Below are 24202 nucleotides of genomic sequence, written 5' to 3'. Positions count from 1 at the left end.
AGGATTGTGGGGGGAAAAAAACATTTGCAGATGACCCCTGCATACCACCAATGGCAGCCTTTGGAAATCATTTATTTGTAATTTTACCTTTTTGATATTATCTCATTTTTTAAAAAATGAGACTACTAACATCAGTTATGGAGCAACTTATATCCTCAGATGTTTTTGTTGTTGTTGTTGTTGTTGTTGTTTGGTACTGGGGATTGAAGCCTGGGGCGCTTAACCACTGAACCACATCCTCAGCCATTTTAAAAATTTTATCTAGAGACAGAGTCTCACTGAGTTGCTTAGGGCCTTGCTGAGAAACTGAGGCTGGCTTTGAACTTGCAATCCTCCTGCTTCAGCCTCCCAGGCCACTGGGATTACAGGTGTGTGTCACTGCACCTGGCTCCCCAGTTTTATATGATTCATTGCATGCAACCTTTTTTTTTTTTTTTTTTTGGTACTAGGGATTGAACACAGAGGTGCTTAGCCACTGAGCCAATCCCCATCCACAGCCTTTTTTATATTTTGAGGCAGGGTCTTACTTAGTTGCTTAGGGCCTGCTAAATTGCTGAGGCTGGCTTTGAACTTGAAATTCTCCTGTCTCAGCCTCCTGAGCCATGATGGGATTACAGGCATGGACCACCTTGCCTGGCTCATGCAACTTTCTTAACAGTTAGTTCATAAATAATGACACTAGGACTCGAAAAGGTTAGGAGGCTTGGCTAAGGTTATAAATTTAGGAAATGGCAGAGTGAAACTCAAACCCCAGGGCTGCCTGACTGCAAAGTCCATGTATATTCCCTGCAACATGCTGCAGTGGGGAAAACAAATATGGCCGTCATTCCATATTGACTCCTCTGTCAGCCTCCTCTGTCTCCTTTCACTGTCTGCTGCCAGCCACAAGCACAACTCACACTTTTTTAATTTTGTACCAGGGATTGAACTCATGGACACTCGCCCACTGAGCCATATCCTCAGCCCTATTTTGTATTTTATTTAGAGACAGGGTCTCACTGAGTTGCTTAGTGTCTCACTTTTGCTGAAGCTGCCTTTGAACTCATGATCCTCCTGCCTCAGCCTCACTAGCCCGTGGGATTACAGGTGTGCACCACCGTTCCCGGCTCCACTCATACTTTTAAGTCTGTGCTTTAGGCCTCTTCCTCAGCCTAGACACTTGCCCTCAATCTTCTACCTAGCAAAATCCTACTCACTGTATAAGGATTGCAATCAGATGCCTTTCCTCAGAGAAATATTTTGTTAACACATATTAATTGTACATATTCATGAAATTCAGTGTGATGTTTCCATATATACATACAGCATAAACTGATCATATCCACCCACCCTTCTTCCACCTTTCTCTCACCCTCCCATCCTCTCCAACCTCTAGTAATCACTATTCTACATTCAAATTGACATTTTTAGTTTCTACATATGAGAGAGAACATGCAGTACTTGTCTTTCTGTATCTGGCTAATTTCATATAATATCCTCCAGTTTCATCCATTTTGATAAAAATGACAGGATTTCATTGTTCTTTATGGCTGAATAATATTTCATTGTGTATATACCACATTTCTTTATCCTTTTATCTGTTGATAGGCAGCTAGGGTAATTCCCTGTCTTGGCTACTGTGAAGAGTGCTGCAATAAACATGGGCATGAAGTACTTCATTGGAATGCTGATTTCATTCGCTTTGGATATATACCCAGGAGTAGATAGCTGGATCATATGGTAGTGTTATTTTTAGTTTTCTGAGGAACTTCCATATTTTCCATAGTAGCTATACTCATTTATGTTCCCACCAGCTTTGAGTGTCCCCTATCTTGAGTGGAACACATTGTTCTTGTCTTTCTGTTTCGACCTTGATTAGTGTCTCATTTTGTCTTCCAGTAAAGTTGAGCTCATTGTTGAGCTGTCTCACCCACTGAATTTTCAAGGCCTTGAGAGCAGGCACCCAGTCCTATTCATCTCTAGCTATGCAGTAATTTAATGGCTTAGAAGATGATCAATACATGTTCGTAAGGTGTTCAAAGGACTGGCTAAGGATGCCCCAAATGAATGGACAAATGTTGAGCTGGATCTGGGGATGGTCACACTGGATACCCATTTGCACTAGACTGGTGAGAGGAGTCTAGACTACCCTGGGGTCATCTGACTGTGTTGTAAACACGGAGGCAGATCATAGGGTTCAGGTGATAACTGCTCATTCCCAACTCCAGGCCCATTCTCTACTTTGGAATTCATGTTAAAGGGTCAGACTCTCCTGGATCACTTATGGTGCATGTCTGCATTCATGGAAGAAAGGCCTTTCCTGGCTCCCATATGAACATGAGGTTTGTTCCACCATGCTTCTTCTTCTGGTTATGGCTGGCTTGACAGTGTCCTGTAGGAGCAAATGGTCTGTGGAGACAGAGGGTAAGGTTGGGAAGCATCTTTTTAAAATATATTTTTTGTTGAAGCCACCAAATCATGGATTCTTGGCCACTTGATCTCTTTTTGTTATTGTTGTTGTTGATGGATCTTTATTTTATTTGCTTATTTATATGTGGTGCTGGGAATCAAACACAGCGCCTCATGCATACAAGACAAGCACTCTATTGCTGAGCTACAACTCCAGCCCCGCCCCTCGATCTCTTATATTTTTGATCTTTGAAGCCACCTTTGTGGTAAGTCTTATGGCCCTCATTTTGAAGCTGAAGAATATGAGACTGAATGAAGCTAGTGTCTTGTCCAAGGTTACACAGCTAAGCAAATAATGAAGACAGGATTCAGTCTCAGATCAGTAGGTCCCCAAAGGATCTTAACAGAAAAATACACAGAAGAAATGTGGGCTTCCTTTCCCCTATAAAATAGAATTTTATTTATAAAATGATGAATTAGATATTTAAGGTAAGATATTTCTAAATTATTGTTTATCTTTAATCTCTCAAAAACATTTGCATAAATGACAGAAGGAAGGGGTAGAAAAACATAATTCCTCTACAACTATTGGACTGAATTTCCCCATATTTACCCCCTATAAATTACGCAGTTATAGGGGTACCTACAGAACATTTTGCCCTGTCTCCTCATTTTATAACCAAGGTGTCATGAATTTCTGTTTTTTTTTTTTTAGAGAGAGAGGTAGGAGAGAGAGAGAATTTTAATATTTATTTTTTAGTTTTCGGTGGATACAACATTTTTATTTGTATGTGGTGCTGAGGATCGAACCCGGGCTGCACGCATGCCAGGTGAGCACGCTACCGCTTGAGCCACATCCCCAGCCCGGTGTCATGAATTTCTAAAGGTCATATTAAAAAGTTGATAACAGAACTGGTGCTTAGAAACCAGTCTGCCAAATCCTAGCCATTTTATTTTATTTATTTATTTTAAATTTTTTTTAGTTGTAGATGGACAAAATATTTTTATTTTTTTTTTAATGTGGTGCTGAGGATCGAACCCAGTGCCTCACACATGCCAGGCAAGCATTCAACCACTGAGATACAGCCCCAGCCCCAATCCTAGCCATTTTATATCTGCTAAATCAGCCTGTCTCATAGTCAGTGAACCCAGATTTATAAAAAGGTGGGGAGAAAGTAAAATATTACTGCACTCTGAGCTAGAAGAGGAGACAAACATTTTGCACTACCTGTCTTTACTTAGGTATACAAAAGACTTGCGAAACAAGACCTTTGATAGAAGAATTTACTGTTGGGGCCCTTGTGGCTTTGGGGGCCTGAGTGGAGCTGCCTCCTGCCTGCATGTGGGGGAGGGGTCCCCTTTGGCTCTACAGAGAGGGAGGTGGCTTCCAGAGGCCCAGATGTGCCCCAGAGGAATTCATGGATTGGGCCTCTTAAGCCACCGCCTCTGGTCAGGCCTCAGCTAAGGGGTCAGAGGCAGAAAGGCCCTGCCAGTCTCCTTCTGGCCTTGAGGGTCAAGGAGGCTAAGGCTTAAGGCCAACATGGAATGCCTGGGGCAGGAGGTGGGTGATGGGCAGAGCACAGGAGGCAGAGCCTCCACCCTTCTAGTAAGAGATGAGAGAGGCTCCAGGGGAGGGGGGCAGTTGTAAGGTGAGATTGTGGGGGTAGAGGTGGAACAGGACAAGAGGCCAGAGAGAAGCAGAGCTGATGGGGCTGCTTCTGGAAGGAGAAGCAGTGCAAGGCAAGTTCTGGGTATGGCAGCTCATGGAAGGCTGCATGGGTTTCTAGTAGCACCTGGCATCTCCTCCCTGGGGCCTCAGCCTGTACCTGCTTTGTCCCTAGTGAGTGAGCCACAGCCTGCTGACTTATTTAGAGTCCCAGCACCTACCCTCTTCCCCCAACTCCCCACAGCCCAGGATTCTATCCTGCTTCCTGTTCCTGTCAATCTGGAGGTGAGTGCTGCTGCCTGGTCATCATGCCCTCCCCCCTCCTCTTCCCTACCCAGATAGCTGGATGCTTCCTCTCCACAGCAGGCCAACTCCCGCTGCTGTCCACCCTTCTTCTCAGCGGTGTGCCTTCTGGACAAACTGCCTCAGGTTTGCACTGAGCATTCATTTCTTTTTGCTTACTGTATTTATTTTCTTCCCCCTCTTTTTCTTCCTCCCTCCCTTCTTACCCCTCCCCATTTTTTTGAAACAGGTTTTTACTACATCACCCAGTCTAGTTTCCAGCTCACAGGCTCAAAGGTAGTCTCCTGCCTCAGCTTCCCAAGTATCTGGGATCACAGTCATAAACCATCATGGCTGGCTCTCATTTCTTTTTTTAAGTATTTTTTAGTTGTAGGTGGACACAATATTTTTATTTTATTTATTTATTTTTATGTGGTGCTTAGGATCGAACCCAGTGCCTCACATGTACTAGGTGAGTGCTCTACCACTGAGCCACAACCACAGCCTCTCTCATTTCCTTTTTATCCCAAAGTTCTACCATTGTCCTCATTCCCAAGTTGGTTCTCATAATACTCCACCTGCTTCCAGACCTTTTAATAGTTTAATAGTTTACATTACCTTTTCTTTCTAGTACTGTGATTCTGAAACCCAGGGCTGTTTTGTATCCCTGGGGACTAAGGGTCATGTCTAGAAAAATTTTCAATTGTCACATTGGGTGGGTCTTAATTGGTATGCAGTGAGTAGAAGCCAGGCATGCCACTAAACTTCCTATCTTGCACAGGACTAGAACTGATAATAAATATCCTGCTCACAATGTCAATGGTGTCAAAGTTGTGAAACACTGCTTTATTATTTAGGTACTCCTCTTTTTTTAAAAAAAATGTAATTGTAGATGGACAGCATGCCTTTAGTTTATTTGTTTCATTTTCTTGTGGTGCTGAGGATTGAACCCAGTGCCTCACACATGCTACGCAAGTGCTCTGCCACTGAGCCACAACCCCAGCCCCATAGGTATTCTTGTTAAATGTTAAACTTGGAATTTGCCAGGTGCTGAACTTCTTGGCATTGTACTTCAAGGGGCAGCTGCTTTTTCCTTCTCTCAATTGGGAGAGGGGACTAGGCATTGCTTTAAGACAGCTACAATTTAGGCAGAAATCTATAGGGGGTGGAGAAATTCTCCCCTCCCCATATTTACTACCAACTTTTACTTATTTATTTATTTAGGTACTGGGGATTAAATTCAGAGGCACTTAACCATTGAGCCACATCCCCAGGCCCTTTTAAAAATATTTGTTTTTTAGTTATAGTGGACACAATATCTTTGTTTTATATTTATGTGGCATTGAGGATCGAACCAGGGCCCTCGCACGTGCTAGGCGAGTGCTCTACCTCTGAGCCACAACAGCCGCCCCACCCCAGCCCTTTTTTATATCTTATTTTGAGACAATGCCTTGCCAAGTTGCTTAGGGCCTTTCTAAGTTGCTGAGGCTGTCTTTGAAATTGCAATCCTTCTACCTCAGCCTACTAAGTAGCTGGGATTACAGGCATACCCCACTGTGCCTGGAACTACCAACTTTTTTAGAGGAAGTGTTGCACCACATCTTTTGAACACCTCTTTTTTGGTACTAGGGATTGAACCCAGGGATGCTTAACCACTGAGCCACATCCCAGCCCCTTTTAAAAAGTATTTTATTTAGAGACAGGGTCTCAATGAGTTGCTTAGGGCCTTGCTAAGTTGCTGAGGCTGGCTTTGAATTCATGATCCTCCTGCCTCAGCCTCCCGAGCTGCTGGGATTACAGGCACGCCCCACCTCGCCCCACCTCTGAACGCCTTTTTAAAGAAAATTTGAGGGGGCCTAATGAGTGTAGTTTAGTGGTAGAGCATTTTACCTAGCATGTAGGAGGCCCTGGGTTCAATCTCTAGTGTTACACATACACATACAATGTTTTTGGAAAGAAAATAGTAACAGTCTAGTAGTAGTTAATAAAATGCAAAGTTTTATTCAGTCAAAGTTGAATGCAGTAGGTTTTAGAGCCCTCTCCCTTCAGTTTTCATGATTTTAATTTGTAATCCTTTAAATATTGGAATATTTGCTGTGTCCAAAAAATACTCTAGATGTGACTATGAAAAACTAATTATCTTGGGCTTGGGTTGTCGTGCAGTAGTAGAGCGCTTGCCTAATGTGTGAGGCTTTGGGTTCAATCTTCAGCACCACGTAAGTATAAATAAATAAATAAAATAAAGGTATTGTGCCCATCTACAACTAAAACGAAAATGAAAAAAAAAAAAGAAACCTTAACTAATTTTAATTTAAGGCTGGTGAATTCTTAATTTGTTAAGGGTATGCCTGTTTCTCAGAAACTGGCCCAAAGTGTTGCTTATTTACGTAGACTTGAGTTTCTTGAGGCTCCGTTTCTAACCAAGCAATGATAATGCTGGCCAACATATTTAAATTGTCAATCTAACTCTCCTCATCTTTGCCAGTTTCTTCCAGCTGCAACCAGTTGTCTTCAGCATGGGGGAGCAGAACCACTCTGCTGGGAAAGAGCTTCAGCACAGGACAGGAACAGAGGCTCCAGCAAAGAAAAACTGGCACCCCCAAGCCTACACTCTTGGGGCCATTTCCAACTTTATGTCTACTTTTCTGACCTTTCCTATCTATAAGGTGGTATTCCGGCAGCAGATCCATGCTATGGCAGTGTCAGAGGCTGTGAGACAGCTTTGGCATGAAGGTCCTCAGTACTTCTACAGGGGAATCTACCCTCCTCTTCTCTCCAAGACATTGCAAGGGACTCTGCTATTCGGGACTTACGATAGCCTGCTGTGCTCTCTTTCCCCTGATGGGCCACATTCCCTGGGACACCGATGGACTGCAGGGCTCATGTCTGGGGTGGTGGAGGCTGTGGCACTCAGCCCCTTTGAAAGAGTTCAAAATGTCCTCCAGGATGGTCGCAAGCAAGCTCGCTTCCCCAGCACCTTCAGCATTCTCAAGGAATTCAACTCTTATGGGCTGTGGGGGCGGCTGTCACTGGGCTATTATCGGGGTTTCTGGCCTGTCCTTGTCAGGAATAGCCTGGGGAGTGCTCTCTATTTCTCTTTCAAGGATCCCATCCAGGATGGCTTGGCAGAGCAAGGCCTGCCCCATTGGGTTCCTGCACTGGTGTCTGGTAGTGTCAATGGAACAATCACCTGTCTAGTTCTGTATCCTCTGATTGTGCTGGTTGCCAATATGCAGTCCCATATTGGCTGGCAGAGAATGCCAAGCCTGTGGGCTTCTGCCCAGGATGTGTGGGACACTCGGGGTCGAAAGGTACTCCTGATCTACCGAGGAGGTTCCCTGGTTATCCTAAGGTCCAGCGTGACGTGGGGCCTCACTACTGCTATCCACGACTTCCTGCAGAGGAAGTCTCACTCCAGGAAAGAGCTGAAAGACTGACTAGCTGCATCTAGTTCTTCTCAATCTTCCATGGTTGCTCCTATCTAACTTACTTCTTTGGCTTGGTTACCTAATGCAGCCATTTTTTAGCATCTGTCATTGCAGAAGTTCCTAACTACTAGCCTGTTGGGAACAGACAAAGCCCAACAGGAACTTTTGGTCAGAAAGAGAAAGTCCCTCCAGTCTATCCACAGCTTCAGTAGCCTCAGAGCCAGGAGGCCTTTAAATAACTTGTAACCTAGATTAAATGTCATTCTTTTAAGGGATTCCTTAATAAGAAGACAGTTCAGCAGATGAGTTGACTCAGGCTTTCTGAGTTCTGGGACCATTCCAGGTGTCCTCCAGATCAAATTGAGATCTCCAATTTCAAAGAACTATTCTTGACATTGAAGATGGAGATTCCATGAACCTTCCTAGATTGTCACATTCACTGCCTCTACCCCAATCACTAACCATTCTTCAGGCTACAGGGCCTAGTTTCAGGGTAGCAGCTGTGGCTAGAAATCTTAAATTTGGTTCACTTTATCTCATCAGGTGCCACAAGATCTGGTGGGGCCAAAAATGGAAGTGTGAAGAAATTTGGTTCCTGATGGAAATAATATAGACTTTGAAAGATGAGATTCAATTACATGCAAAATAGAAAAAAAATACAATAGGTTGCTTGGTGTTACCTGCTGGGACATTTTTGATATCAAGGTAACATGGCCTAGAAACTACTTGAGTTTCCCTAAGAAATCTGGAAGTGAAATCACCATATCTCTTCACAAATAATTATGTATTTTGTTGATGTGGATAGTTACTATGACATAAAGATCAGAAATTTTAGTCCTGTCATTCAGAGACATTAAAAATATGGTCTCCCTATAACTTAAACATTAACACACTGCTCCCACTTACGTGGACCCCATAAGCCAGCCAAAATGAATTATTGTTTCCTTCCCAAACATGCCATGAACTTAACCCATGGTCATACTTTGGCCCATGCTATTCCCTCTTTGCCTGCAGTTCTTCTTTTGGCCAGTCTGCCAAAATCCTTCTAGTTCTTCAAAGCCCAGCTCAGATACCACCTTCTGTATGGAGCTTCTTCTCCATTTCCCCTACCTGAATGTGACATTAGTATCTTATGATGCCCCTTTCCAACAGCACATCAATGTGGCACTATTTCCATAATGTCACTGATTTGGCTTCATGTTCTTCAATACCTCCTACTAGACTGTAAAACTTTTTGAAAGCAGGGATTCTTGTATATGAATTTTTAAATCCTCCATTGTGCCTAGGTGCTCAATAATGTTGGTGAATTATTGAATTGATTATCAAGCTGTGATATGGTCTATATCCTCAGGGTGCTGTCCCTTGTACATGAAGATGTTACTGACTCATTGTCAGCAAGATACATCCCTTTTTGGGGTGTGTTTTGTTTTCTTTTAATAGTGGATTTAGTTTTGTGCTAATGATAATGATTTCAACAATGATAATAATAATAATAATAATAACACAAATGATGATGATAATAATCATAACAATAAATGACTTTCAATGGGAACACAAGGATGAGTTTGTGTTTTTTTGTTTTTTTTTGTTGGTGCCAGGGATTGAACCCAGAACCTTGTGCATGTAAGGCAAGCACTCTACTACATGGGCCATATCCCCAGCCCCTGAGTTTGTGTTGTTGATGGCATATTTTTTATTAAGACCCCTTTAGCAACTGAAATTTCAGGAACAGAATCACATCGCATAGCTATCCCATTCATTTCCACTGTGGAATTTTGAGTATTTCCAAGATGGCATGTGTTGTAATTCTTCCCTTATATCATGATAATGCCCTCCACTTGCACTTCCTTGCCAACCTAAATGTGTCCTTTATAATAACTGGATTATAGATCTAGCAATGATAATTCTCCACTGAATGTGATAAAATTAAAGACACAGTTATTGACCATATAGTATTAGCATTTGCCACTGAGGTCAATAGGGCATGGATGTCCAGAAGAGCTGCAGGTGAGCTTCCACATCTGCAGAACTGGATGCATTGGAGTAATGCTGTTGGCCCTCTCTGCCTTCAGGTTCCACATTCTTCATTCAATTAATTATGGATAGAAAATATTTGGAAAGAAATTACATCTCTACCGAACATGGACAGCCTGTTTTCTTGCCACTGTTCATTAAATATAGTATAAGCACCATTTACATAGAATTTACCTTGTATTAGGGATTACAAATAATCTGGAGATGATTTAAAGTATAGGATGGGAAGTTATATGCAACTGTGCCATTTTTTTAATAAGGGACTTGGGTGTCTGTGGATTTTGGTATACATGGGGAGTCCTGGAACCAATCCCCTCTGGTCATGGATGCATGACTGTACTTGTGGATTCAAGGATATAGAACACATAGTTGGCACAAGGTAAGGAAACAGAATAGCAGTTAGTTATGTTTTAAGGCTCTCAGAAGAAAAATAATGTTTAAAAAATTTGTAACAACTTATGGCTTTAGTTTTTTTCAATATTTTTTTAGTTGTAGATGGACAAATACCTTTATTTTGTTTATTTATTTTTATGTGGTGCTGAGGATCGAACCCAGGACACCACATGTGCTAAGCAAGCACTCTACCACTAAGCCAAAACCTCAGCCCCTATGGCTTTATTTTTTTAAGCTAAAAAGAAGAGGGATAAACTGCCACTACTCCCCATTTTTTTTTAAGAGATGCACCAATTGCCAAGTACATTGTTAATTTCCACTTATGTCACTGTCAGTTAATGCCCCTTTCTTTATTTTAACTTCTCTTTTACAAATAATTTTGAACATAAAAAATCGTTGCAAACATAAAGCATAAATAATCTCTATATGCTTTTCACTCACATTCACCTATTATTAAAATTTTTACCAAATTTTCTATAATATTTAATTGTGCATTCTCTGTACAGGCACGATGTATTTTTTTCCTGAACTGAGAGCTGCATATATTAATTTCTATATTTAATGGTTATAGATTCCAATCTTTAAAAAAGACTGTTTTATCTCTATGATAATGGCATAGAACTGGGGGTGTAGTTCAGTGGTAGAGCAATTGCCTAGCATACACAAAGACCTGGCTTCAATCCTCAACACTGCAAAAATAAATAAGAAAATAAAGATATTACAAAATATAAAGTGAAAACTTACATGACGTATTTTAAAGCTAAATTAGTGGTCTTAATTGTTTGAATTTATAATTTGACAACATTTATATTATGTATGTTGAAACTTGAATTAAATGCAATTATTAAACATGGATTTGCAACTAAAGCATGTTATAATTTAAATAATTTTTACAAATTGGTTCATATAAATACTTAGGCAATACTGTAAAATTATAGAGACCTATCAACTTTTCCCATTTCAATCTTCTGAGTCAAGTTTAAGAGTATAATGGCTTTTTAGTAATTACATATGTCATTAATATTTGATTTTGTTATTTTAATGTAATTATGTTTTCTGATATTTAAAAAAATTACTTTTAAGATGAGATCAATAAAATAAGGAGATAGTAAATGCCTATATCTGTTTAAAGACTTATAAAATGTAGAGTTTACCACTAAAGGTACTTGACATAAAAAACTGGAAGATAAATAATAATACACCATTGTACAATTCCTGTATGAGCTCTCTATATTTTTGTCTAAATATAAAGTACATCTGCTTTACTGAGCTAAAGATAAAATAATATGTATTATATTATGAAAATTATAATTATATGGTTTATTTAGAGTTAATTTTGCTTTTAAAATATTTGTAAACCTTAAGTAGCATTATAATTTAAGTATTTGGATCAAGTACTTATAATGTGGTGTATTAGAGTTAATAAAATGACGTTATGGGCTGGGGCTGGGGCTCAGCAGTAAAGCACTCACCTAGCACATGTGGAGGCCCTGGGTTCAATCCTCAGCACCACATAAAAATAAATAAAATAAAGGTATTGTGTCCAACAAAAACTAAAAAATATTTTAAAAATGACGTTTTGTGAGAGAAAAAGTATAATAAATGAAAAAAACTTTCATAAAAAATAAATTAGAATACTTCATTTCCCTATTATATTTACTTTACAAAGTCTCTGTTTCTTTTATGCCATCTTCCTTTCTTCAAATCTTTTAAAGCTTCCTCCCCCAATATCCAACTTGGTGGTCTTGCTTTCTATTTCATTAAGAGAAGCATTAAGGGCTGGGATTTTGACTCAATGGCAGAGTGCTTGCCTAGCATGTATGAGGCACAGGGTTCAATTCTCACCACTGCGTATCAATAAATAAAATAAAGGTCTAAGGTCTATTTATAACTAAGAGAGAGAGAGAGAGAGAGAGAGAGAGAGAGAGAGAGAGAGAGAGAGAAGCATTAAGCTGGGTGGGGTTATGATCACCTGTAATTCCAGCAGCTCAGGAGGCTGAAGAAAGAGGATCACAAGTTAAAAGCCTGTCTCAGCAACTTAGTGAGACCCTAAGCAAATTAGTGAGAACTTGTCTCAAAATAAAATAACAAAAAAGGGCTGGAGATATGGCTTAGTATCAGTGTCCCTGGGTTTAATCCCTGGTTCCAGAGGGAGGGACAGGGGGAATGGGGAGAGAGAGGGAGAAAGAGAGATGTGGGGGAGGGGGAACACATTCAGAAGAGAACTGCTATTTAAAAGAACATTCATAAAGCTATCACCCATGTAATAACATCCAGGACAAGAAATAGAACACCTAACCTCTCTACATACCACCACTAATAAATTCCTTCTTCCATCTTAGTGGTAACCCCTATTCTCACATTTGTGACACTTGTTTCTGTACTTTTGTCCATAGGTTTACCTTCCTTATTATCATCCTTAAACAACATTTTTTTTTTTTTGTGGTGCTGGGGATTGAACCAAGGGCCTTGTGCATGTGAGGCAAACACTCTACTAACTGAGCTCTATCCCCAGCCCCAACAACAGATTTATTTTACTTATGCTTAAAATTTATGTACTTTGTAAACATGAAACTGTGAATATCTTCTTTCACTCCACATTGCTGTGAGACTCATTCATGTTGGGCAGTATACCATTGGATGAATATACTTTGAACCTGAGGGACATTCTGGTTGTTTCCAGTTTTTTGACTGTTAGAAAACAGAGCTACAATAAATATTCTTGGATGTGTGCATAAACATGGGTGTTTGTAGCTCATTTTCCTAAGAATGGAATTATTGGTTTATGGAACATGGATACTTTCAACTTCTCTAGATGATGTCTATCTTTTCCTAATGGTGTGTTCTAATTTACAGCCTTATCATCTGTTTAGGATTCCTATTGCTCCACCTGCTGGCCAAAACTTGGCATTAACAGATTTAATTTTGCCTATGCAGTGGCGGATAAAATGGCATCTCATAATTAGATTTTCCTGATTACTAATAATGGTGAGCATCTATCATATGCCTATTGAACATTAAGACTTCCTCTTTCTTGGAAGAAATAGTTGAATTATATATTCAAGACATTTGAATATTTCTTTTATGTTGGGTTCTGTGCCTTTTCAAATTAATTTGTGTTACTTGTCCTAACTTCAGTCCTGTGTCCTTTATATGTGTTGCATAGATACCCCACTTAGTTACTCATTTTTTTTTCATTTCCTTATTGTCTTCCTTTGATAATCAGAAATTCTAATTATAATATAGCCAAAGTTATCAATTTTTTTAATGATAAGCACTTTGTGGTTTTTCAAAGAAATTATTTTCTAGTCCAATATCACATGTTCCCTTGTATTAACATTCATACTTTTTATAATTTTGCCTTTTACATTTAGGTCTTCAGTACACTTGGTATTGATATTGTGTAAAATGTGAGAATAGAGGTCCAATTTCATCCCCTCCTTCTTATATCCAATTGTTCCAATATCATCTGCTAAAAAGTCTTTCCTTCCCAATTCATTTATAATGCCAAACATGTGAAATATATATTTTGGGAGTGATTGCCTAATTACTGTAGCTTTAAAATAAGTTTTGATGTCTAATAGGGAAAGTCTTCCCATCTCAATCTTTTAATTTTTTTTTTTTTTGTAGTTGTAGCATGCCTTTATTTTGTTTGTTTATTTTTATGTGGTGCTGACGATTGAACCCAGTGCCACACGCATGCTAGGCAAGCGCTCTGCCACTGAGCTACAGCCCCAGACCCCCACCTCAATCTTTTTTTCAAGAGTTTCATAACTTTCTTATAAATAGCTACAAAATAAATACAAGGTTTATTTTGTATAAAACTTAATGTTGAGATTTTAATTTCAGCAAAAGTAACTATTGAATTTTAATGTAAACAAAATAATGTTTTATTCTAATTTTAATGTTTCTCAAAGTTTTATAATATTGCTTCGTAGTGCTTAACATATTCTCTGTTGGATTTTTTTTTTTTTTTCAGTGCTGAGGATTGACCTTTGGGCCTTGAGCATGCAAAGCAAGCACTCTACCACTGAGCTATATTTTCAGTCCCTGTTGGATTTTATTAGTTGCTTATTTTTTAAATAAATTACTGACAATAAAGAGGATTCTCATGAATAGGATTATAATAGGCTTCTTGTAGGTAATGCTATTATGCTTTGGTCCAAGAAAAAATAATTTTTAAAATTGAATTTCAAAATTTTTGAATTTTTTAATTTGAATGCCATATTTTTTAATTTGAATGTATGAGAAATGACCTCCCCTATCAGTTCTCCATCTGCACCAGCCTAGATCACCCTCTGAGATCCAACTCAAATGTTACTTATTGTATGAAATCTTCCAGAATCCTGCAAGTCACAATAATTTGCCTCTACTCAGATTGTCCTTTATTCATATATCTATTATAGTGCAGTTTACTTCTTTCTGAATATTTTGTGGCTGTGTATATCTTTTTCATGTTTTCTAAAATCCCTAAAGATAGGCGCCTATTTTATTTGTGGTTGTACACATCTCATTCCTTATTTAAGAACAGATTATATAGTAGATGCTCAATAAATGTTAAAGTACATGTTTCACTGGAAGAATACAGACATAAATAAGGCATGGTTTCTGTTCTTGAGAGAAGCCAATAACATATTGAGGGAAAAATACAGTATACTATATGAGAAGCTATACTAATGACATAGAAAAAGCATGTGGAATTCAAAAATACAACAGAAAAAATGACCCATTCATGGTAGTGCAGAAGTATATAGGACATCTATGAATAATAACTAACAAAGATGAACACGCATTATGCAGAAAATCATAAAATTGTGCTAAAGGAAAAATAATATATGTAAAATATATATATGTCAAGAACTGTACAGGGTCTGGGATTTTACCTCATGTACAAGCTAACACATTTGCCTGCCATAGTTTCATGTATTTTATCAGAAGACATAGGATTTTTGAGTGAAGGACAAAGAATTTTATTACTCACAGAAACAGGAGTAGCTGTAGATTCATGTTGGTTTGTACTTGTCCCCTATGCCTTCCAAGCTACACAAGCGCAATGTGAAGGAGAAATGATAGATGGCTGCACCCACAGTGCATTGCATTAAAGGAAAGGAACAGTAATTTGAAGGATCCAGTGCTTTCATAGAAAAGAGAAACAAGTCTGCTCCTTGTCTGGGGAGTGATGTTTCCTCATCCCTCAGGGTTAGCCATTGCAAACATGACCTTGAGAAAAGACCAAGTTATTAGAGCCCAACATTTTTGGCATACTCAGCAAGAACATAAAGGATACTCCGGGCCCATGCAGGGTTGTCTTTTCCAACAATACTCCATTATGAATTGGATATATGATATGGAAAGACTTTGTGTCAGTAAGATGACAATTCTCAAATTAATCTTTAAGTCCAATACTATTCCAATTGACACATTAACAGGTTCATTTTTTGGTGGAATTTAAGAAATGATTACAAAATTGAAAAAGGTATAATATATAGGAAATTGGTATATGAAAGATGGCATTGCAAAGAAGTGGAGAAAGGATAAGCAATTTGATACCTGTGATTAGGCCAATTGATTTGCCTTATAGACAGAATCTAGATTCGTGCCTTATACAATAAAGTCTAGATGTAAGCAACAACCAAAATGTCAAAATCAATAAAAAATCAGAATGTCCTTAGAGAATAATTTTCTGAATAAACACCCCAAATACAAGTTTTTGAAGGAAAAGAAGAATATATTTCATTCCAGAAACATTGTATAATAAAATACATGAGAAATAAAAAACCAATTAATAATTGGTATAAGCTTTATAGAAAACAAGTTACCATATCTTTTAAACCTGAATATATAATTCCTTATGGCCAGCAACTCTATTCTTATGTATACAACCAAGAAAAAAAATGTACATATTTATACTTATAACAAAACTATATGTAGTAGTCCTAAAGTGGAAATAAATAGGGATGGGGATTTTATCTCAGTGATGGTAAGGGGAGGAGAAAGAAAGAAAAAAATGTCCATCAGGAGTAGAATGAGTAAATAAATGGTGGTGTATTCAAAATACATTGAAATGCAGTACACAAAGGAGAACAAACTAATGACTAATACACATGAACACATGGGTGATTTTACAAACCTAAAGTTGAATGTTGAGTAAAAGAAGACACACACACACACACACACACACACAGGCACACAAAGTGTTTATTTAAAGCATAAAGGAGGTAAACTAATTGTCAGGAGAGTGGCTATCATCTTTGCCCATAGTGGTGATTGGAAGGTTTCACAAGAGAGATTTTCTGAGAGCTGATCATGTTACATGTCCTGATCTCGGGACTGGTTAAATGGGTTTCATCACTTTGTGAACATTCATCAAGATGCACACCTAAGCCCAGTACAGTGGTGCCTACCTGTAATCCCAGCAACATGGGAGGCTGACGAGGGAGGATCACAAGTTCAAAGCCAACCTCAGCAACTTAGTGAGGTCCTAAGCAACTTACTGAGACTCTATCTCAAAATAAAAAATAAAAAAGGGCTGGGAATGTGGCTCAATCCCCGGGACAAAAAAAAAGATGCACATATAAGATATGTTCATTTTTTTGTGTATGTATATAATACATGAATAAAATATTTGGAAACCCATGTCAGAATACTTCCTAACACATGGCTCTTGGAGCAGTTGTGTGCATCCCAAAAGTTATTTTTGCTCAGACAAGTTTATTCTAGTTATACTAGTTATAAACCAACAGAGTATAATGCAAAAAAGAACCAGCAAGAGATTGAGAATTTTTTTTTTTTGTAAAATATATTACTGAGCTACAGCCCCAGACCCCCCACTTCAATCTTTATTGTTATTAATTCTAATCACTAGTTAGAATACAGAATATATAAAGAGCCCATAAAAAGCAATACTAAAAAAACAAACAACTTTAAAAAGTGGGCGAAGGATATTTAAAAAGGTACTTCACAGAAGAAGAAATACATATGACCAGGAAACTTATAAAAAGTTGCTCATCCTTATAAAATAATCTGGGAAATACAAGTTCAAACACTAGAGAAATGAACTGGAAGGCTATACATCACATTCAGGATAGGACTACCTCTAAAATGGGGAAGGTTGAATGGAAAAGGGACAAAGGTCAAGGAAACAGATTTTTTTTTTCATTATTTGCAAAAAAGAAAGTAAAATTAAATATACCTAAGTATTAACAACATGGAGGGTCAGAGTTGTGGTTCAATGGTAGAGCACTTGCCTAGCATGTGTGAGGCATTGGGTTAGAGTCTTAGCACCACATAAAAAAATAAATAAAATAAAGATATTGTGTCTATCTACAACTAAAAATATTTTTAAAAATATTAACATTGGAATCTGAGTGGTAGAAACACTAGTATTTATCATTTTTAATGCCTGGAACATTGTAGGTATTCAAGGATGAGTTCAATTTGTTCAATCTTTTGAACAAATGTGCCTTTCAATTTTAAGCAATTCTTTAAAAATATACAAAACTGAAATTGACACAAAGTGCCTCAAAAGCATAGAAAACAGTATGGAGTGAGGTGGGGAAGTCTGGAGAAATCCCTGTAAATAGTGATTTCTGACCTGTGTAGCTTTATATTATCATACATGAGCCATATAGAAAACATATGGTGCAAGCTATATATAGTTCTACTTTTAATTTTACCTTAACACTCTAAGGTTCTGGGTGAGTTCCCAGAAAATGACCTTGAACTTGAAGTCCTTTCAAGTAACTATCAGATTCTTACTTTTCTCCCCCAATAGACACTGGGTGGTGCTGCTGTCCAAAAATTAAGCTCTTCATGGATTTATTACTTCAATCTACAGACATGTCTTCATCCAGTGTTTCCTGTGGGCTGAGCAAAGTGCTAGGGATTGAGGATATAAAGATGGACAGTCCCAGTAGAGTCTCCTGCAATTATTCTAAACTGACTGCTATCATGTTCAGTGGTACAGAAAGTGAAAAAAAAAATGTGGCTTTTACATAGGAGGGCACCATTGTCACAGAAACGTCTAGCCTTAGGAGTGAATGACCCTGAACCATCCACCCTCACCATGAGCAGCCCTACTACAGACCAAGGATTAGAACAGACCTCCCAGAGCACCTCTTCCAAGCTACTGTTCGACCATCACAGCGAACTTCGGCTCCACGGACTATAAAACGCCAAGAGAGCCTAAGCACTGCTCATTCAGCTGGAATCTCAAAAGTTCCAGACATTCAAATCTAACAGGGCTTGACGTCTGCTTACTCTAGAGGACCCTGCTACCGCGGAGGAGTACGGGTGTTTGCGACAAAAGGAATGTGGACCCTCAGGACTAAAGCAGTGGAAGTGGGGAGTTGTGTCCTCCCTAAAATTAATTCTGGAGCAGGGTCTGCTATGACGTCATCAAGTTTTGCGGCCAGGGATTAAGTATATTGTAGAGCGAACATGGTGGACGCAGGCCTGCTGGGCTAAAGCAGACGCAGGGCGGGAGGCGATGCCAGGACCCCTCATCCAATCAGAGGGCTGGGGCGGGATATGGGGGCGGTGCCTGCTACCGACGTTTAAGTGCCTGGTTCTGCGCGGGAACGCCAACCTGCTCCAGAGTGAACGCGGCGGCAGTTAACCGACGGCTCTACGCTAGACTCAAGGCTTCAGGTGAGGACTTGTGGTCTCATCCGAATCGGAGGACCACGGGTATGGGAGGGCTCAGGGCGTCTGTCACGCCCTCAGGAACCGAGGAGGCGGGCGGGGGGGGGGCGGTTGGGCTGGCGTTTAGCGTCTGTGCCGCTGGAGGAGTCCGCGCCTTTGTCTTCCTGCGGCACCACCTTCTTTGCGAGATGGTTAGCCCTCCTGGGGGTCGGTTTCTGGAAGGCCCAGGGGGCATGAACCACCAGTCACCTGCCCACTGCAGCGGCAGTTCCGGAGACTGCGAGGACGAGGAGTTTGGGGGCCACCCGGAATGGGTCTTCTGAGACAGGCCCCTTATACCCTTTCCTCTCAGTGACCATTCAGCAGGGCGCCAGACAGTGACAATATTTAAAATGTACACAAACCTTTCCTGGCAAATGGTTCCTGACAAACTCGCCAATAAGCCCCGCCCTTCCTTTATTGTTATTAATAATAATTTTGTTAATTCTGGTTTTCATAGCTTTCAGATTGGTGTCGGATAGCTCGGCAAGAGGGCCTTAACTGGAGACTTCTAGCTGTGTGTGTGTGTGGGGGGCGGTGAGGGGCTCTTCATTCTGTTCTGGGCACTAGACATGTCTTTCCTCACCAGGGTGGGGCCAGGCACGTACAGGAGAGCTCTCTTCCGGTTTGTGGAGTCTCCTATTGTCTCTCCTGGACAAATGCAGGATGTTCAGAGGGCACCTCTGAGCCTCATCTTCTTGCTTCTCCCTTTGCAGAGAAAATAGGGTGAAATAAGAATCAATTCTGTTTGCTTTACCCCATTCTGATGACCTCAATCTGATTCTAATTGGCTGTTCCTTACAACATTTTCCAAACTAGTGCCACAAGACCTGTGATTAGTTCTGACCAGATTAAATCCTTCCCTTTCTTATTGTAGCTCTTTAATATACTGTCTTTGGACATTTAAAATGGAAAGAAATTAGTACAATTTTGCGTGTTACCTTTTTTTGTATGATGTGTCCCTCATCTCCCAGGGAAAATGCCAGAAAAAAGAGAACTTGAATAGAAGGCAAAAACGCTCAAATAGAGCTTGCTCCTGTTACAGAATCATTAACTAGTCAAATATAATTTTTCTTTTCTTTTCTTTTTTTATCTTCTAAACCTACCTGTTTGTGTGCTTCTATCACCTCCATTTTACCTTTGCTGTGATTTGAAAAGAGTCAGACATATTGGCTCTGCTTATCTAGAGCATCTTGGTTTCTACTGCATCTTCATCCACTATCACTGCCTACCAGAAATGGGCTAATGACACAGAATTGAAAGCATTCTAATAAAAGTGTGACCTTTGTAAGCTCTTTTTCTGTTGAATATCAGCAGGTAAAATATACATTGATATTAAATTAAATGAGGACATTTTTTACTGTTACTCCTTAGTCTGAAGATAGTTCTGCCAATTAACTTAATTTTTTTTTAGTCTTTCTTTTAGTCAAGATGAGTGATAAACCAGACTTGTCTGAAGTGGAGAAGTTTGACAAATCAAAACTGAAGAAAACTAATACTGAAGAAAAAAATACTCTTCCCTCAAAGGAAAGTAAGTAATGAGGGATTTTTAATTGACATGCCAACAAGGGTGGAAGTTGTTCAGTAAATAAACCCATATTCTAGTAAATTTTGCCACAAAATGGGCAGTAATTAGAGTATCGTTGTATTTAAAGCAACAGTTAAAAATGTCAATAGTTGACTTTGTTATTGGGGTTATGTAAATGGTTCTCATATGATAGGCCTTAGTAGTATGTGGGAATAAAAAACTAGTTTTTTGGGGGAAAATTACTAATAACTACATTAAATCCAATCTTAGAATATTGGACTAAACACTAGAAGAGCTTTGGTTTTTATCCACTTTCAGTTATCTGGTATTTTTCTGCATTTAGAAATTTCAGTCTGTGATCTCACCCCTAAAGAACCATGTACAGTCTGCAGTTTTGACCTTCTCTACCTGATGATAATAGGGAAGAACATGTATAGACCTTGGATATACTTAAGATTCCCAGACTTCAAGGGATCAGTTTTACCCTCTAGAGTTACAGCCTTCTGAAGAAATTCCAAACATATTTACAAAGGCTCTGGGACACTTTTGTCATGTCAGCATTTTTTTGGAATTTCAAAAAATATCTGGAAGTATAATTTCCTTATTGTATAGTGATTAAAAATGTGGATGAAAATGCTTTGTTTTCTCTTCAGTCTCAAATAATTTTATGGAAAAATGGCAATAGAATAAATAATAAATACCTCTCAAATGAAAAAAAAAGCCCACAGTTGATGTAGATTCGAATGTATGTTCAGGTGGTTAAAAAGCATGCACATACTCACACTATGAGGATTTGTGCTTAGTGCTTTGGCATCCTAAATTTAAAGTGTGTATGGCAGGCTTAAGTGACTTAGTAAAGAACTCAGTGTGTGTGTGTGTGTATGTGTGTGGGAGGGTGCTGTGGATTGAACCCAGGGACTCCTGCATATTGGGTAAGCACTCTGCCACTGAGCTGTACCCCCTACCCAGTAGCAAAGTGTTTTTTTGGAAGGTACTGAACTTAATCTTAGGAAAACACTCTCTTAACGATTTTTTTGTTGCTTTTTTTTTTCCTTCTTAGCTATCCAGCAGGAGAAAGAGTGTGTCCAAACATCATAAAATGGGGATCTCCTCCCAAGAGCAAATTTCAACATTGATGGAGAGTCTTGGTTTTAGTATTCGTAGAAATTTTAGGCATCTATGGCTTCTCACCTATACTCCGTGGCTAAGAGGTCAACACTAGTCAATATTCCCTTAAATTTATTTTTAAGCTTCTCCTTGGTACATAAATAAATTCCAAATGAAAGATGCTGTCAATAGTCTCATCATTGATGATCTTTGTGTGTGTAGTCTTTGCAAACCCCATAAGGCAAGCCAATTTTAACTTAGAATGGGTACCTCCATTGCTTCTTAATATTCATGAAGTTACATATTTTTGCAGCTTCTGGCAGTTAATTTTCATTTCTAATGTACCAATAAAATAATAAACACAGTCACTGTTTTCCTGTGGTTCATTCTTGGTGTTCTTATAAGGAATGAAGTTAAGTGAGGGTACTCTTAAACTAAGCAGAGTCCTTGAAGGGAAATCTCTTTAGCAGCTTATGTGTAAGAGAAATGCTCCTCCCCACCCCCATCCAGGTCTGGTCAGTTCTGACTTGGGGATACTAGATGCTTTCCCCTTAGAGTTAGAATCATAGGTAACTTTGGAAGAAGAGGTCATGTGGACTAAACTTCTTATCTCAGAATGAAGAATGGAAACATGAGGTCTGAAGATAAGAAATCTGTTCAAGATGAGTAAGGGCTGGGATTCATGCTAACCCTCTTGTTTTCTGGAAAGTATTTTTCAACTTAATGGGAGGGAACACTCAAGGCTGGGGTTGAATGGGGAAGGAGATAGTTGCTAACTTACACCATACTAAGCGTATCAAGATATTCCATTGAGTGTAAACTCAGATGTTTAATATCACTAATGGCCTGTGGCACTGAAACTCTGGCCTGGTCCTTGTTTTTTTTTTTTTTTTTTTGGCACAAGGGGTGCTTAATCACTGAGTCACATCCTCAGCCCTTTTTATATTTTCTTTTGAGTCAGGGTCTCCCTAAGTTGTTTAGGGAGACCTTGTCTCAAAATTGCTGAGTCTGACTTTGAACTTGTGATCCTCTGGCCTCAGCCTCCCAAGTGCTGGGATTATAGGTATGTTCTACCATGCTTGTCCTCTGGTCTGGTTCTTGTACTGAACAGAATTTACTGTCTTACGGAGTGAGCATTTTTGGTTGTTACGGTCAATGTAAGTACTACTGACTGAATTGTGGTTTGCAAATTCATATGTTGAAGTCCTAACACCCAATGTGGCTGTGTATCTGGTAATAGAGTTTTTAAGAAGTAATTAAAGTTAAATCAGCCCATAAAGGTTGGACTAATAGGACTGTGGGCCTTACAATAAGAGGAAAAGAGAATGAAATTCTTTCTACTATGAGAAGACACAATGAGAAAATGGCCATCTACAAACCAGGAAAAGTACCTTCACCAGAATCTGACCATGCTGGACCTTGGCCTGGGACTTCTAACATCTGAAACTGAGAAAATAAATTTCTGGTATTTAAGCCACCAAGTCCATGGTATTTTGTTATGGCAGCCTGAGCTGGTTAATATAATAAGGAATACATATAAATGCATGTGTCTCAATCCCTGCTTTTAAATGATACTTTTATCACTTTAAATTTATAAAACCAATCATCTACAGCCCCACCAATTAGAAATGTTAATCATCCAGTATAACCATCCAGAATGTTATCTGTTAATATATATCATCCCTTAAAAAGGGATTATACCCCAATATCTATTTTTGACCTGAAGTATTATCTTCTTTCCTCTTTTCTAAGGACTCACACCCTTAAATAATCACTGTAGATAAGCAGAATGGAAGCTATTTTTTCTGGTATGGTATGAACTTCCCATATGCAAAACAGTAAATGGGTCAACTTTGATCAAGTGCCAATGAGATAACACAATCACAGGGCTTTTTAGTAAGAAAATTTGAACCTTGTAAGTAAACATGTTAGTCTCTAATACATTTGTCCAGTAGAATCACTTAATCCCTTGTAGTGATATGCTGCTTGCACTGTGCCCAAAACTGCCTCCCTGTAACTTCTATTCAATACTCCTAAACTATGCACCAGAGGCTCATAAACAGAGTTAATCTGAAGTTAGCTGTTGTGTGCCTGCCCCTGTACCTCCAAGTCTTCTCCATCTGACACTTCACAGATCCTTTGGCCCAAGTTACACTGACAGGGGACATCCTGGTTCCACATAGGCACAATCTTGTTCATCATTAGGTCTCTGGATCCTGACTCTCTTATCCAATACATTTGTTCTCCTTTCAGTGGTGCCATTTGCAAAGATGTTATTCATCCATGATAGATTCAGAAACCTCTGTATTTGCACACTAACACAGCTCAAAGGAAGGCAAACTGGGATTAGACAAGAACTCCTAGTATTAAGTTGCTTCTGGTAGCCATCCTTTTCAGTCAAGTATTGGTTCCATCCTGGGTAGATTAAGTGCTAAACAGAGTGGGAATAGATAAGTGGTGCATGGCAGAAGGTGAATGACATGTAGTTGCTAAGTAAATATTAATAAAGAATGGAGGTGGGAAAAACAATTTCTTAAATACATAATGTGGGGCACTCTTCTAGTCATTAGTTTCTGTTGCCTTACCAGCAGTGGGAGGATTTTCCCCCCAATATGCAGGGATTGTGATTTAGGGCCAAAAATCTATTTTTTTTTTTCAAAACTGACAGCACTAAGGCCTGTTGTAGCAGAAAAA

General features: G+C 39.1%; 2 protein-coding genes across 2 annotated transcripts in view; both read left to right on the top strand.

Annotated features, from left to right (window-relative positions):
* Positions 1-8354, top strand: part of Slc25a53 (solute carrier family 25 member 53) — a 29264-nt gene extending 20910 nt beyond the window's left edge. The window contains exon 2 of the mRNA XM_077107400.1: positions 6822-8354. Within this exon, the coding sequence (XP_076963515.1) occupies positions 6853-7773 (921 nt within the window). The 5' untranslated portion in view covers positions 6822-6852 and the 3' untranslated portion in view covers positions 7774-8354. The remainder of the gene's footprint in view (positions 1-6821) is intronic.
* Positions 8355-18773: 10419 nt separating this feature from the next.
* LOC143639212 (thymosin beta-15A) lies at positions 18774-21753 on the top strand. Its single transcript, XM_077107404.1, has 3 exons — positions 18774-18840; positions 20288-20404; positions 21462-21753. Exons 2-3 carry the CDS (start codon positions 20305-20307, stop codon positions 21497-21499), a joined length of 138 nt encoding a protein of 45 aa, XP_076963519.1. The 5' UTR covers positions 18774-18840; positions 20288-20304; the 3' UTR covers positions 21500-21753.
* The last annotated feature ends 2449 nt before the right edge of the window (positions 21754-24202 follow it).

Source organism: Callospermophilus lateralis, chromosome X, assembly GCF_048772815.1.
Source record: "Callospermophilus lateralis isolate mCalLat2 chromosome X, mCalLat2.hap1, whole genome shotgun sequence".
Classification (NCBI taxonomy): Eukaryota; Metazoa; Chordata; class Mammalia; order Rodentia; family Sciuridae; genus Callospermophilus; species Callospermophilus lateralis.
The sequence above is the reverse complement of the archived record's forward strand: the minus strand, read 5'-3'. Positions and strand labels throughout refer to the sequence as shown.